General features: G+C 44.1%; 1 protein-coding gene across 7 annotated transcripts in view; it reads left to right on the forward strand.

Annotated features, from left to right (window-relative positions):
* The window catches only part of vav2 (vav 2 guanine nucleotide exchange factor), a 205,247-nt gene that overhangs the window by 135,058 nt on the left and 53,796 nt on the right, over positions 1 to 16,393 (forward strand). For all 7 annotated transcript variants that reach the window (XM_071467068.1, XM_071467067.1, XM_071467066.1 and 4 more), the window contains exon 3: positions 6,074 to 6,132. In XM_071467068.1, the coding sequence (XP_071323169.1) occupies positions 6,074 to 6,132 (59 nt within the window). The remainder of the gene's footprint in view (positions 1 to 6,073; positions 6,133 to 16,393) is intronic.

The following is a 16,393-nucleotide window of genomic DNA, read 5'->3' on the forward strand; positions in this document are numbered from 1 at the left end:
TTACTGATACTGCAGGCTCTACGGGCTGGAGCACCATTGATTTGTGTGTACATGCTTGCGCGTAAGAAAGCACACGTATGAATATGTTCCAGCTTTGAGTGTGTGCGGGTGTGTGTTTGTTGATATGCTCATGTACAGACACCCTGTGACACGTAAGTGAGCAGGCACATGTATGGTGATCTAGCGTGAAATAGGACAGGTCATGGACATAGCTGCAGCATATTGGCTGGTGCTTGCACATATTAGCCACTGTTGCCCTTTCTACTTCAAGCAGCACAGGTTCAGATCAAATCAATGTTCAAGCTCCTAAAGCTAAATAATCTCCAAAATTGATTTGTAGGCACATATTCACATCAATAATTCATATCGACGGTTGTAGGGAATGCATGGAAACCTGCCCAACTTTTCCAAAAAGGCTTAAAATCCTTTAGCGTTATCTGCATTATGCTAAGCTAACCCACATTTTCAATCAGCGACACAGTAGCTCTGTACATTTTGTGTGTGGGCTGAATGCCCTCTGTAGGCTTACAGCCATTTTGTCTGGCACTAGCTAAATGGGGTCTTGAGGTCAGCAGCAGCAGCAGCACTCTCTGTGGCCCTCGGGCCCACCCAGAGGCTTTCTGTGCTTGGACATACGCAGTGAAATCCCCTGTAATCAAGCAGCTGGACGGTCTGCTTTGAAGGGATTTAGTGCAGTGTGGCAGGTGCCAATCTGACTGTAGGATCCGGATTTGCACAGGCCCGGCTCCCGAGAGCATTCAGCAACTTTAACATGAGATGATGCCCAGGGATTAATCACAGTCATTCATGCGGTTTCCTGCACAGGGCTGTGTGTCATAGACAAGGTACGCAAGGGCCCATTAGAGACGTGCCACATACACTCGATCTCATCCCGTGAGATCTGGGTTTGTGTTATGTCTCTAACCTCCACTTTTATTCATAACAATAGAAGTGCATCTTTTGATCTTCTGTTGTTTGACTCCTTCTTTGTTTTGTTGCATTTTAATAAGTCAATTGACTTATTTTTGAAATGTATTCATACATTTATTTTACTGATATCATTTTTTCTTTTTAATTTTTATATAGTTGGGTTGCCTCTTTGTGTAGAGTATGGAGTTGTTGTTTGTCATTATCAGGTCATTTCTGTGTTTAATGCCTGGCTGCAGGCCAAGTTAACTAGGCTGTTCTCTGATATTGTTTTTATTGCATTCAAATTTATTTATTGCTGGTTTAATGTCTTTTTTTTTCTTTTTTTTTTCTTTATGAATGTTTCATTTTAACCATAGTTCTGAATGTTTTCAATGATTTTTTTTTTCCTTTTTTTGTGCTTATCTTGTAGCAGCAGCAGCAGCAGTACTTCTTTTATTTTTCTCTATTACATATTACATATATCAAAGTGAACACCTCTCTAGGAAGACCCAGTATAAATCAAGGCTGAATGAATGAATGAAAAAAAAAACATCTTGTGAAGAATGCAGATTAATTGTTGGAGGACAATTTCTGTGTGTGAATTGTTCATAATACAGAAAAGAAACTGTGAAAGAAGAGAGACTCAGTCCAAAGGAAAAAAAAAGACAGAATAAGAGAAGATTTGTAAAAGGCAGGAACTCCCGGAGGCAGTGGGACAGCAGGACACACACACACACATACAAACATACACACACACACACACACACACATGGACGGGCTCAGCCGTCCCTCCTCTGTCTGTCTATTATTGATGTTGGGCACGCAGGGTTCCCTCTCAGCCATCTGTTCTCAGCTCTCCCACTCCATGCCCCTTTTGCCTCATGCCTACCACTTTGGCAGGCTGGCATAAGCAGAGGAATGCTGTCCTATCAAAGTGTGAACATTTCATAAATATATCACCATATCAGGGAGTTGGCTGTTGCAGGATAAGCCCAGAGAGAGAAATGAGTGAAAGCATGATGGTAATGGGATGAATTTTTCATTAATTCTGCCTCTTTGTTGCATGACTTCCAACACATCCATTGATTTGCGGTGCGAGGTATAATCATGTCATGACTGCATCAGATATAAACACAATTGGTGGCTGGCTGTGTTCTGTGATGGACTGTCAATAGTCCTCTTGTGAACGTTTTCAGATCGTAATCAGATCACAGCCCCACCCTCCTGCGCTTAATCACATATGGCCGCAGGTTTGATTTGATTTGTAATTGATGACTATGCATATTCAGCCAAGCCATGGTTGCCAGGGGAACCGTGTGTTTGCAAACACTTGGCTTTGCCTCACAGTTGATCCATAGATGCAATCCTTATCCCTGCTCCCCTTGCCCTTTACGCACATACATACACACACACTCTCACACACACCCACGCGTGCAAACAAACTTATAATGGATCTTAAATGTTGCATGTCAGTCTCAGGCTAAAAACTGCATGCATCAGTGAGGCTGTCTGACTTAACACGTGTCTGCAATTACTCTGCCCTGACTGACAGGAAGGGTCAGGTGTGGGTAAGGGGATGCAAGGGGCTGTGGGGCTGTAATTATAAGTAAGATATTGGTTTGGTGCTTGAGAAACCTAAGCTTTCACTCTGTCGTGTGACTTGTCTTTTGCATATTCCTAGAGGGGTGAAAGAGGCTTTATTCTCTGGCTAGCCCCAGAGTTAAGACCCCCCGGGGAGCACGAGATGAGAGGGAAATTAATAATGTGTAGAGACTCAGAGGCTTTGACTGAGCCGAAGGATCAGAAGAGGGTGAAGAGAGTGTATTAGAGGCAGTGAGGGAAACAGAAACACAGGCAGAGATAGGAACGCACACTCAGACAGACGGGCCACCTTTGAGCGGAGGCGGGAAAATAAGTGTAGCAGCGTAATGAGACAGATAAAAGATATCAGCTCCAAAATTGTGTTTTAAAGGGGCACTCCTCTGAAAATCTTATATTTGGAGTATCACTTAGAGCCTCTAGACTTCAAAGGCTACTTCTTGAATGATTGTTGATGGACTACTTCTTTAAAGGTCTCACATTGTATTATAAAGCTGGTCCAGGTTCTACATTAACACTGTGAAAGTATCAAAGCGCTCAGCCCACAGAGAAATGCACACAGCCTCTATTCAGAAACTGAGTCTTTGTGATGTCACAACAAAGCATTCACCGCCCTCACCAATGCCCCAAGCCCAGCCTTCCTGGACCCATCATCCGTCCTTGCAGTGTTTACCTGAAATCTGCTATATGTCTATTCAGTCACTCATAAAACAGTCAGCCAATCAGAAGAGAGGCTTGGGACCTCTCTTCCTGTTGGTTCACTGATCTGTTGTTGCTAGAGCTCCAGAGAGAAGCCTGATAGAGGAGATGTACAGTAAAACTACATTTAGAGTTTTTGGTATTTAAAACCACAAATATATCTTCTAATGGATATCAACACTAGAAATAAAACACCAGAAGAGAGTGAGATATGGGATCTTTAAGTGGTTAAATAAAGTTAAATCCTACCCTGTTTCCACATACACTTTGTGTGTAGTGAAAGTGAAACTCTGCATAGTTGAAAAAAAAAAAAAATGTAACTGTCATTTTATGCACTCGTCATAATGTGAGAAGACATTTTGACTTCCCTCAGCTGCCCTGAGAACAGATTGCAAATTAGCATTTCTTACCAAAGCCAGAGGGAGTCACGGACTGCCAGTGCTCCCTGTGCTGAGACATATTTTTCACATTATGGCGTGTGAGGCTAACAAGAACTTCAAAAATGAGAACAAACTGCTTAATGTTAAGGAAACTCGAGATTTAACAGTAATAGACTTTATGCTGTGATGTGATTTGTGCAGGTCACGCTAGCATGCACGGTGCTGGCACACTCATGTCTTGTCTCCCCAGGCCAAGTAGGCCTTGGACCTGCTGTGACTCTCTCTGGCGCCAAGCCAGCAGCTCCCCTATCCTTTGAACCAAGAAAAACCTGGCTGAAGCCAGCTGTGTTTAGCCGGATCTGACCACAGCTGATCACGCTCCCCAGCACTGAATATGGATTGCTACTAAGTACTGAATCTATCTATCTATCAATCTTTGTTACGTTTTTATGCAGTCTTTTCTGATGGTCTGTGTTTGAATAACATCGTCTCCACAAAGACAACGGAGGCTAATAAGACAGAAATAATAGAGCTAATAATGATGCTGGGACAGTATGCCATATGTGATCCCTCCCTGCAGCATGGTCAGGTGGGCAGCATGCCACCCAGCAACACAAAGGGTTTATCTACAGTGATTTATTAAACACCCTAACCGCTGACTAAACAGAGGCTCTGAGCTGAATTAGCAACCCATTCTTCTCCCCCCTCCTCTTCCTTTTTGTCCCCTTCTTTGTCTGCCCCTCTTTCCTTTTTGGTCCCTGCCTGCAGAGGGCAGTTAGAATATATTTTAAGGAGGTGTGTAATGGTAGACTGGGTTCATATTGGAACCATTAAGCATGAACCGGCCTATTACACGGGTCTTTAGCAACGCAGAGAAATAACCCCTTATCATGCTGCTGAGCGATAACGCCGGCGAGGTCTCCCCCCATAGAGTGGTCAGATGTATTGTGATGCACTCCATAACAGTGCTTCATGTAACCCCCCCCACACCCCCCACACCCCCACCACCTCCACTCTCCATAACTGATTATGTTAAACATGAGATCAACTTGAATAGAGAGAGTGAGAGGTTTTGGTCAACACCACTTCAACGTTACTCCAGAGTCCTAAAGTGATGGTCTTCTCTTCACAACAGCCATTAGCACGGGCTCTTCTTGAATTTTAAATACCACAAGCAGTGACATGCTGCATTGTGTGTTTAGAGAAGAGGGAGTTTGATGAGAGGCTGCAGATGACACACCTGCCGAGGAAGAGGGGTTGAGATAACAATTTTCTCCTCCCTGTCGAGGAGGCATCTGGCACTGCCACGGTGTTGCAAGCGGAAATACACCCAGGAGTGGGTAATGAGGCGTAGGAGACAAGGTTTGTGTTTTGTGGTCTGTGTGTGTGTGTGTGTGTGTGTGTGTGTGCATGTGTGCGCACGTGTTTTGGGGTGGTGGTTTCCCTCATCTTCCTGAACTAGCCTCTGTAGACCCAGCAAGCACGCCATCTGTAGTCCTCAGCCATAAGCTCATTTGCGTGTAACTCACAACCCACAATAAATTAGCTTAAATACAGCCACATATTTAACCTTCCTGCACAGAAACAAGGAGAAAGGGGGAATATGGAGATTAGCACACACAGAAAACAAGGTAGTGAGTAAATTGAGGAAAATGGTGATGGCGATGGTCAAGTACATGACCACATGTGTGTGACATGGTGTGTGAACAAACCACGGTGGCGTTCACCCTGTGTGACTGTGCACCACATGTCTTTGGATGTCACCATTAACATGGTGGCCTGCATTAGGTTTACACACAGCCCTGTGTGACGCTGCATAGGACTGAGAGGGGTTGCTAAGAAACATGCCGGTAATGTTCGATAATCTCCCACTGAGAACAGTGGGTGTTGACCATCTTTTCTTTTACCTGGCAGCACATGCAGTAGTTTGTTAATGACATTTCCTCTGTTGCTCTCATTACTTTAGACTGTGGCCTTTGACAATTTGTCTGTTATGTACTTTTATAGTTTATTATTGCCTTTGACTACCTTTTTGTTACATTTAGTTGCTTTCATTGTTGATTGTTGACTTAAACTTGGTTTTATAGTTGATTATTTCTTTTTACTGTTTATCTTTTTATTACTTTCATCACTGTTCTCAGTCGACGACTAGCAAACATATCAGAACAGTTAATGCAGTTAGCATCTTTTATTTGCTTATTTTGTTTGTTAGCTTGTTAGCTTGTAACTGGCAGTGGCTGACACAGTATTAATGGCTGTGCTTAGGCTCTCTGTACTGACTTTAGTTTTCGTTTGACAAGGAATCTGTTTTCATGAGATTGTCATTGGTTCACTGCAGTCCCGACGTTGAAATACTCAGTCCTGGCGTTGACTGCTTATTTCGCTCATGATTTGTCAAGGGGATTGGAGGGGGTGTAAATGTAATGTGTAAATGTAGTTGATTGTTCTGTGTGACAAACGGTCAACAATCTTTTTGTGTGTTTCAGGTAATCTCTGCTCTGTCGAGGATCTCCCACCACAGCATTGCACAAATCAAAGGCATCAGGTATGTGTCTCATTTGCAACTCTCCCATTTATTATTTGAACAGCCACAGCGCTCATGAGCATCGCTGTCAAAGAAACCGTTTGGATGAATGTATTCCGCATTTCCTTGTCGGCCCGTATTAAAACGGAGGTGGCTATTAACATCTGCTGCTCATTTAAAAGGCAATTTACATTTTTAAGCAATTAGCTGCAGCTTTTAGCCGCTGTTATCTTGCAGGGCGCAAACCAATCCACAACACATTTCCATCTGTCACTCAAACAGTACTGCTGTACACTGCTTATGTGGAAATGCATCAGTACATCATAGGCAATAGTACAGAGTCAGAATACTACATTGTATGCAGGGGTAGTCATTTCTCTCAGATAATGCTGAAGCTGAGAAAATCCGTCACACTGCTTTATCAGGCCTGATATGGGCCTCTGATTTCTCTTCATTTGCTCAATCTGCTTGGAGCTTTGTGGCTCACCGGCGCCACATAAAAAGCCATTTTATCCATCTGAGTAATGAGTTGATGGAGCGTGCCCATTAGGAGCCATGCCAGGAAATTAAAGGGGGAGAAAGAGAGGGAGACAGTCAGAGAGAGAGAGAGCAGGTCCCTTGCCATTAATAAAGACAACACAACCTGCTGACTGCTGGCTAATTCACTTCCTGTCCACATTGGCCATTTTGCTGTTAGGTGTCAAAATCAATGCCCATTTGACCGCAGTGTGAATCAGGCTCCTGGCTTCTTTCGAATCCTGGTTTGCTTTAAATTCAAGAAGTTCAGATTCTCAAGCTGTGGGACTGAAGGCTGCAAATCTAGCTTTATCACAGAAGGAATAGAAATGTTACAGTTACTGTCCTTTAACTGAAGGACAAGCACCCGACTGCTGACATGTCCTTGAGCAAAACTTCCAGCCCTGGAGGTTACCCTGACCTCTTATCCTGCTTTGGAGGGAAATGAGTGAAAGCCTTATGGGGATCAATGAGGTACGACTTTATTAAGTAAGGTCATTTGACTCCTGGCTTTCAGAAAAAAAAAACATGTTAAACATTGATAAACGGTACACTGGACTACATTCTCTGAAGGGAATGTAGTCTTATGTCAACATAGGAATTTTTATATTGTGGCCAAAGTGATCTTAACTGCGCATTACTATCTTGATAATTAGTCCCACAACTTAAAATCATTTTAATTTACAACTTGAAAATGTGAAATATCTTTAGAACAACAGATGTATATGGTTCACTCACACGCACACATATCACAACTCCATCTGCTGAAGAAGATCAGTAGATGTGATCAAAAGCTCCAGTGCAGCGACTGAGTGGAACTTGTTTTGAGATTGTTTTTGACAGCTGCTGTCCCCTAGATCAAGAATTAAGAAGTTTTAACAGTCTTAACAAATGCTCAGTGTTTAAATTTACAGAAGAAAAAAAACCATTGCCCTCTCTACTGTTTGCCATTATTAATACGTATTGCGCTGTTGTGTCCATCAGTTAATTACTAAAACTATTCTTGCCATATGAGGTCTAATATTCATATGAAGCATATAGACTACTGTAGGTCATTTTTCCCTGCCCTCAGATTTAGGAGGTACCAGCAGTAGGCATACCAGTAATCTCTTATCTGCCTGCATCTTCCGTGCTCTTACTTCCCTTTATTTCATGGTGGGTGCTCACCACACAACCGCCTTGCTTCAGCTAGTACTGTAAGCTATGATTGACGTCCCCTGTTTTCAGGTTTGAGATGGCTGCTAGGAGTCGACCATGCACATTTATGGTTGAAAATTTGGTGTTGATTCTCAGTGGTATCAGCACTATGGCAAATTCAGTGTTAATATCTAAAACATAGCTTAATGGAGCTTTAAACAATCATCTGTCCCTTACTGCTTCTGCTTCACAGATATGGACAGGGCCACATGACAAATGTGTGTCAAGGTCCGAGGCCATGTACTCTATGATTTAGCGTGAACGGGGAGCTACTATTAAGCATAGCACAGACACAACATGGATGTTCACTGACCCCAGTTGGTCTCCGCACCCGCTTCTTGGTAACAACGCTTAGGGCAAGGTCAGCTACATTCAAAGGTCCTAGGACTTGTCAGACCTCTTATATCTCACTTCAAAGCCCCCGTTAGCTGTGAACAGGCCTGACAACAGCCATGATGCATTCAAACACATACCATGGCACGCATGTAAGTAGTGTACCATATAGACTGAATGCTCATGCCCTCCAGGTCTACTTGTACAATGACTTGGTCATGTATATAGCAATGTTGCAGCATGCTTTTAAACAAAGCATTTTAAAACAATGTAAAAGAGTCAAATTAAAATCAAGTGGGATTTGTTTTTTTAAATGAAATAAAGTTTAAAGGAATCACCTAAAAGATGTTACTCAATCTGCAAACCTTTAATTCTCAGGCAGAGCCTGATTTGTTACTGCGTTCTGGGTCAGTCGGGAGCCAGGTGATATCTTAATAAGTACTTTGATTCCTGAAGTGAATTTTGAAGCAGCAAACCCTCAAGGTCTTTTCTTAAGTCATGTGTCATTTCTGAGGTTGTAATAAATAAAAGAAAGAGTTGGGTCAGAAGGCGAAGGCTCAGACCAAATAGTAAGAGGAAACAGGCGGCTTCTTCTTCACTGAATTTCACACGGATGCTTCAGTATGTCGTTTCCCAAAAGAAATTAGGGGAAAAAGAGGTAGCACTGCAGTAATAATAAAAAGGATCACCTCTTTTCTTTTTAACAAGCATCAAATTGCACCATGTAGCTTTGAATTCAGCTGTAATTAAATTCTCCCTTCTGTCTGTCTCAACTGAAACAAAACTGATATATAATAAATAATAGAAGAATATATTGTAAAAGAAACTGTTTTAGAAACCAATTTAAAAGATCTTTTCCAGCTTTAGTTCCTCAGGGTGGAGTTGTCGATGCCCAGACAATAGCCCCACTGTCTCAATTCATTTAAGCACAGATACCCCATCAGGCCATCCATTGAGCTTTAAATGACTGGAGAGTTCCTCACTCTGTTAAATCTCTGGGCAGCATTGCCACAGGCATGTCCATTGACGTTCTGTTGAAGCCCATTGATCTTGACTTTGATATCTGTTCTCTGTAATCGGGCCTCAACAGTTCATGTCTCAGTCACTGTGTCAGCATCCCAGTCCTGCACATAAATTAAGGCTTTATTGTGACACACAGACACACATTTGCATGCTCATCTGCAAAAACAGAGAAAACAATGGATATGCAATCATTTAGCCATGTGTATATTCTCTTCTTGTTAACTTTTACACTTTTTTACTTTTACTCTTACATTTAACAGCGTAAGTACTGCAGGGTGCACTGGGGCACGTTCCCCTCATTTTTAAAAAAATAATTTCTTTGACATTTTTACAGTTGAAGCTTGAATAACTTAGACTCAGTTGACAGAAAAAAAGATAATCTTGCTTTCAGTGGTGTCTTTGCTTATCAATGGCAACCTTGCATAGTTCATTCAAGACTTATATTACTGCCCTCTGCAAATATTGTATCTATATCTATTTAGATTTTGCGGCATTTCAATCAACCCATAAAAAGATGCTAGCATAGAACATCATGCATTGTATGTGCCTGTCCTGAAAACGTTGCATGTTGGTTCATTTTTTCGTTAAGTTTTCATTTGATTTGATCTCTGACTTCACTGCGTCCACATCTCTCCTTCTCTGAATGATTTACCGCCAAAACTGTCACTCAGAAACAAAAGTTGATCGCAGTTTTCTCTCTTTATATGGAAAACCCTAAATCCTCTTTGTGCAAGACCTAATGTTCTCATTTCTTTGTGTGTCCTAGCACCTGACCTTGCATCTCTCACAGCTTATCTACAGTATAAGCCTGCGTCATCCCCTGTCCTGTTATTCAGTCCCCCGCTCCTTCCTACTTCTTATCTTTACTGTCCTCAGCTAACCCCACTCTAACCTTCAACCCATTCATGCTTCAGTGCCCCAGTTCATCACTGATCCCTGCAGTTTGAGTGTGCGTCGCGGGCTCTGGGGATCAGGGTCGTAGAGTGTGAGAGACCTCAGCTCAGCATCGAGACAGACAGCAGATGAGGAGGAAGTTTGCTGAGGGGTTTAGAAAATGATATAGTCCTTTTAATCCTCCAACTGTACAGTGTGTTCTTCCCTTGAAAAGGATTTCCCTTTTTTCTTCAATACAATCATTTGTTAGGCTGACATATTATGTGTTAATGTGATTTTGTTTAATGGTCATGAATGGCTCCTAAATGTACTTTTATGATGACTCAGGCCTGTATGTGTGAATATAGCAGATTGATTAAAGGAGCTATCTGTAAATTTTGCTTTTGCTACATAGCCAATGTTAGCATCAACAGCTGTTTACTTACCAGTCCTGGCAAAAACTTCAGCCATACCATGAAGCGCCCACTGGATGCTACAGTGACTCGGTATCGGAAAGTGATGAGACAGGCCAGTCTTGCTGGAGCTAGCTGGTTAGCATGCTAACTTAGGTAGGAGAAAAGAAGTAATAGAAATAAAAGCAAAACAAAGGGGTTGCTTTCCACTGCTGGAGGCAGCTCTTGGTGAGTAAAGGAATGAAGTTTGATGTCGAACCTGCAACATTTCTCATAGGCTGGTAAGTTAACAGCTGGAAATGACAACACTGGCTAAGTAGCGATAGGAAAAACTTGCAAATAGCTCCTTTAAAATGAAACCAACTATATCAGGTGTAGCCAGCAAATTGGTTGGTACTGAAAATGTAAAGAGTTTATAAGTTCTCATTTGTTTGCAATTATCATTAGCACATAGTTAAAACAAATTAGAAATAAGACATATGGTGTTAGGTTCCCTATTAGGTTAGGACCCCGGAGCAGAGACGCACAGAGACAAGAGTTGGAAACTGAAAACCTCTTTAATGACACGAAGCCAAAAACAGTCCAACAGAGCAGGCGAAAAGAGGCAGGAGGCTGGCAGGCAGGTGAATGGCTGGAAAAACAGAGCGACGGAGAATCTGGAGACTGGGTAGCCGGGGAACCGCATGCAGGGAGAGAGCATGGAATAATCTGGCAGAGAGTGGGTGATGAACCGGGGGTTTTAAACTGGCTTAATGACTAATGGGCTGCAGGTGGGTCAGGCCTCCACTGCTGCACCACGCCCCTGCCACACACAAGCTCTGCAGGGAAAAAAAAACAGAAAAAGGGAGGGGGAACAGAAAGAGCAAAAAGTGCAACAAACAAAAACATACAACTCAAAACCGTAACAGTACCCCCCCCTCAAGGGACGCCACCTGGCGGCCTACCAGGCTTGTCCGGGTACCTAGCATAAAAGTCACTAAAGAGTGCAGGGTCCAAAATAAGGGAGCGAGAAACCCAAGAGCGCTCCTCAGGTCCATACCCCTCCCAATCCACCAAGAATTGGAAACCCCGGCCTCGTCTCCGTACATCCAACAGCTGCCGGACAGAAAATGCAGGGTGATTGTCGATGATCAGAGGGGCCGGAGGGGCTTCGGCCGGAGGGCAGAGAGGGCTAGTGGAGACAGGCTTGAGGAGTGACACATGAAATGCTGGGTGGATATTGAGGGATGGCGGCAGCCTTAGCCGCACCACACTGGGGTTAATGACACGGTCAATGACATATGGACCAGTGTACCTGGGAGTAAGTTTCCGGGACTCAGTATGGAGAGGAAGATCACGGGAAGATAGCCAGACCTGCTGACCGGGCTGATACAGGGGGGCCGGAGAGCGGTGAACGTCCGCCAGTCTCTGGTTACGGGTCGCCGTTCGGGTGAGAGCTGCCCGGGCTTCACGCCAGACTTGACGGGCCCGCCGGAGGTGCGCCTGCACCGAGGGAACTGCCACCTCAACCTCCTGTGCAGGGAAGAGCGGAGGCTGGAAACCATTAGCAGCCATAAAAGGAGACATACCCGTGGCCGAGCAGATCAGGGAGTTGTGGGCATACTCAACCCAGGGAAGGTAGGCAGACCAGGAGGCTGGGTGATGAGAGGCCACACAACGAAGCGCTGCCTCCAGATCCTGATTCGCCCGCTCAGTCTGGCCATTAGTTTGTGGATGGTATCCAGATGAGAGGCTCGCCGACGCCCCCAGACTCCGGCAAAAAGCCCACCACACCCTGGAGGAGAACTGCGGCCCTCTGTCAGACACAACATCCTGGGGGATGCCATGCAGTCTAAAAACATGCTGAGTGAGCAAAGCAGAAGTCTCGAGGGCAGAGGGGAGTTTAGGCAGAGGAACGAAGTGCACTGACTTGGAAAAACGGTCAACCACAGTTAAAAGGGTATTGTTACCTTCTGAAGGAGGGAGGCCAGTGACAAAGTCCACAGCAATGTGAGACCAGGGCCGGTGGGGGATAGGAAGGGGGCGAAGAAGACCAGCAGGAGCGCGATGCAAAGCCTTACTGCGGGCACAGACTGAGCAGGCAGAGACGAACTCCTTGGTGTCAGCAGACATGGAGGGCCACCAGAAGCGCTGACGAAGCAGAGCCAGGGTCCGATGAAAACCAGGGTGGCATGCCACCTTGGAGGAGTGGCCCCACTGGAGCACAGGGGACCGAACAGGTGGAGGCACAAACAGTCGGTTGGGCGGGGCACCCTCAGGGGCTGGATGGTCCGTAAGGGCCTCCTGGACCAGCTGCTCCACCTCCCACCTGGCTGCTCCCACCACACAGGAGGTCGGCAGGATAGTGTCCTCAGCCGGATCCTCCACAGGGGAACAGAATTGACGAGAGAGGGCATCAGGCTTGACATTCCTGGAGCCGGGCCGGTAGGTGAGAGTGAAATTGAACCGACCCAGGAACAAGGCTCACCGAGCCTGGCGGGAGTTGAGTCTGCGGGCGGAACGGAGGTAAGACAGGTTCTTATGATCAGTCCATACCACAAAAGGATGAGTGGAGCCCTCCAACCAGTGCCTCCACTCCTGAAGGGCCAGCACCACTGCCAACAGCTCACGATTCCCCACATCGTAATTCCTCTCCGCAGGGGAAAGACGGCGAGAGAAGAATGCACAGGGGTGCAGCTTCTGGTCCGAGGCGGAGCGTTGGGACAGGACTGCCCCCACACCGGAGTCAGAGGCATCCACCTCCACCACGAACTGGCCTGCGGGATCAGGATGACACAAAACAGGGGCAGAGGAAAACAGACTCTTCAACTTAACAAAAGCAGCTGCTGCTGTGGGTGACCAAACAAAAGGTGACTTGACAGAGGTTAACCTGGTGAGTGGTGCAGCTACTCGACTGTAGTCACGGATAAACCGACGGTAAAAATTGGCAAACCCTAGAAATCTTTGCAGCTGCTTTCGTGTGGTAGGAACAGGCCATTCTACCACTGCCTTAACTTTAGCGGGGTCGGACTTGATCTGCCCTTTCTCAACCACAAAACCCAGAAAGCTCACAGAAGAAACATGAAATTCACACTTCTCCGCCTTAACAGACAGCCTGTTCTCAAGGAGTCTCTGGAGAACTAACCTAACATGTTGCACGTGTTCTGAGAATGTACGAGAGAAGATCAGAATGTCATCTAGGAACACAAAAACAAACCTGTTGAGCATATCACGCAGAATATCATTCATGAGACACTGAAAAACAGCAGGTGCATTGGTTAACCCAAAAGGCATGACCAGATACTCAAAATGTCCCAGAGGAGTATTGAAACCAGTCTTCCACTCATCCCCCTCCTTTATTCTAACCAGGTGATAGGCGTTGCGCAGGTCCAACTTGGAGAAGATGGTGGCCTGATGGAGGGGAGCAAAGGCAGAGTCTAAGAGAGGAAGGGGGTACTTGTTCTTGATTGTAATGTCATTCAAGCCCCTGAAGTCCACACAGGGACGAAGAGTCTTGTCCTTCTTCTCGACGAAAAAAAATCCCGCCCCCATAGGAGAGGACGACGGACGAATGAGACCAGCTGCTAGTGAATCAGAAATATAGCACTCCATAGCCTCTCTCTCTGGCCTGATTATTCTGTTAGGTTCCCTATTAGGTTAGGACCCCGGAGCAGAGACGCACAGAGACAAGAGTTGGAAACTGAAAACCTCTTTAATGACACGAAGCCAAAAACAGTCCAACAGAGCAGGCGAAAAGAGGCAGGAGGCTGGCAGGCAGGTGAATGGCTGGAAAAACAGAGCGACGGAGAATCTGGAGACTGGGTAGCCGGGGAACCGCATGCAGGGAGAGAGCATGGAATAATCTGGCAGAGAGTGGGTGATGAACCGGGGGTTTTAAACTGGCTTAATGACTAATGGGCTGCAGGTGGGTCAGGCCTCCACTGCTGCACCACGCCCCTGCCACACACAAGCTCTGCAGGGAAAAAACAGAAAAAGGGAGGGGGAACAGAAAGAGAGCAAAAAGTGCAACAAACAAAAACATACAACTCAAAACCGTAACATATGGAGCAGATTGTAAAGGAAAAGTGGTGGCAATACATATGTAAGCTTATAAACATAGAGAAACTAATATTAATAGTTAGTATATATTAATAATATAAAATAGTACAAATATTTAAAAAGTAAACAGCATCAAATTTGAAAATCAAGCAAAAGAGAAAAAATAAGAAGTTAAAAAGAAAGGAAGCTTAAAGCTAGGACTAATTACTGAAATGACACAGACTGAAATTCCCCTGATTCATTAATCAGCCTACATTTATTTCATTGTAAAAAATGGTGAAAATTACCATTGCAAATTCCCACAGCAAAGTGATGCTGCAGTGTTGCCTCTTTTGTCTGACCACCAGTCCAAGCCTTAAAGATATTACATCTCCAGTGACATTTAAATTACATTTAAACCAGGGAAAAGCTGGAGCCAGAACATACTGACTTAAAATAAGACCCAACAATTTAATTACTTATCAAAATAGTTGCAGATGATTTTTTTTTTATTTGTCAACTAATAATGATGAATAAACTAACCATTTTAGTCTTACCTGATGTCTTTCTGTGCCTGACGAAAACCCAATTATGATTTGAAGTTCACCTCTTCCTTGTAATAAATACTAAGACATCATTTAGCAGATTTAGTTTTTAGAATTTTTTGTACTTAGCACATGATCAAAATCGATGTATATGGACTATACATTCTGTAAAGCAGATGGAGTTTCAGTGCACAGTAGGGGTAGGAACAGTGTTAAGAATCCCTGTTTGCACCTCCCTCTCTTCCCCCATCCTTTAGGCACATCTCTGCACCCTCATACCTCTGAATTATTTCACACACATTGGTGTGTTGTTATCACATTGCACATCCACGCACATTTTTCACCGAACGCATCGCATGTGCCAACTTCACACGTAAATGTTGTGAAAATAACTATACATGCAGAGCAAAAAAAGGCTCTTGCTCATACAGTATGTTAGCCTAATTAGCATACATACACCCTCCCCATGCAGTGAGCATCAGTGGAATGAAACTGCCAGGTTTAAAGGAGGAAGGGGGAGGTTTATGGACAGGCATGGTACAGTAAGTGCACTGGCTTTCTGGAGCTCCAGCGATTTATCGACTCCTGCAGAAACAAAGCCGAGCCCTGGGACATGAAACTGCTTCCACTGCTGACCATTTGAGCTGCGTTCACACCTAACAGCTACACTGTTGTTCTCCTGTTCAACAATCGTTGATCAATGGGACTGGCTCACTGCAGCTTTGTCCAGCACACATGTGCCAACAACTCCCTTTACACCAGCACTGGCTTTATGGACAGTGAAAAAGAAATTTGGCATGATCACAGGCAGACTGGAGTTTGAACATAATCTGGAAAAGCGAAGAAATTGTGCAGACAAGATAAGGACATCGTGAGATCTGGCATAATTTACCAAAATCACAAAACAAACATTTACTTGTTTTCTTTTCTTTTTTTTTTCTTGTTTGTTCAATGTTGTTTTGTTGACGCTTCAGTTATGGAGCTCATTTTTATTTTGTCCTGTCCAACATAAAACAAGTAAATGACATAATACAATAACACACAGTAATGACAATAAGACACCTGGTCCCTCGTGCCCCTCTGAAAGCCGCCTTAGCTCACATGAGAGACTGATAAAGCAGATAATGCTTTATGTCAAATTTCCTATGTTTTTTTGAAAGAATTATGTAATTTGGTTGAAACTACAAGAAAATGTTCAATTAAATTCCATATAAACATTCACATTATCATTGGGATTCTTTGTTAATTCTTGCCTGTATATACATTTAAAACTAAAAACTAATACCTCCAGGTCGGGGCTGCAATAAATTTGAAATAATTCGCTGGAAGTGTATTGATTGAATGGTGTCACACAATCAGTACTTT

Source organism: Trachinotus anak, unplaced genomic scaffold, assembly GCF_046630095.1.
Source record: "Trachinotus anak isolate AG129_WGS33_773 ecotype Australia unplaced genomic scaffold, CSIRO_AGI_Tana_v1 ptg000028l, whole genome shotgun sequence".
Classification (NCBI taxonomy): Eukaryota; Metazoa; Chordata; class Actinopteri; order Carangiformes; family Carangidae; genus Trachinotus; species Trachinotus anak.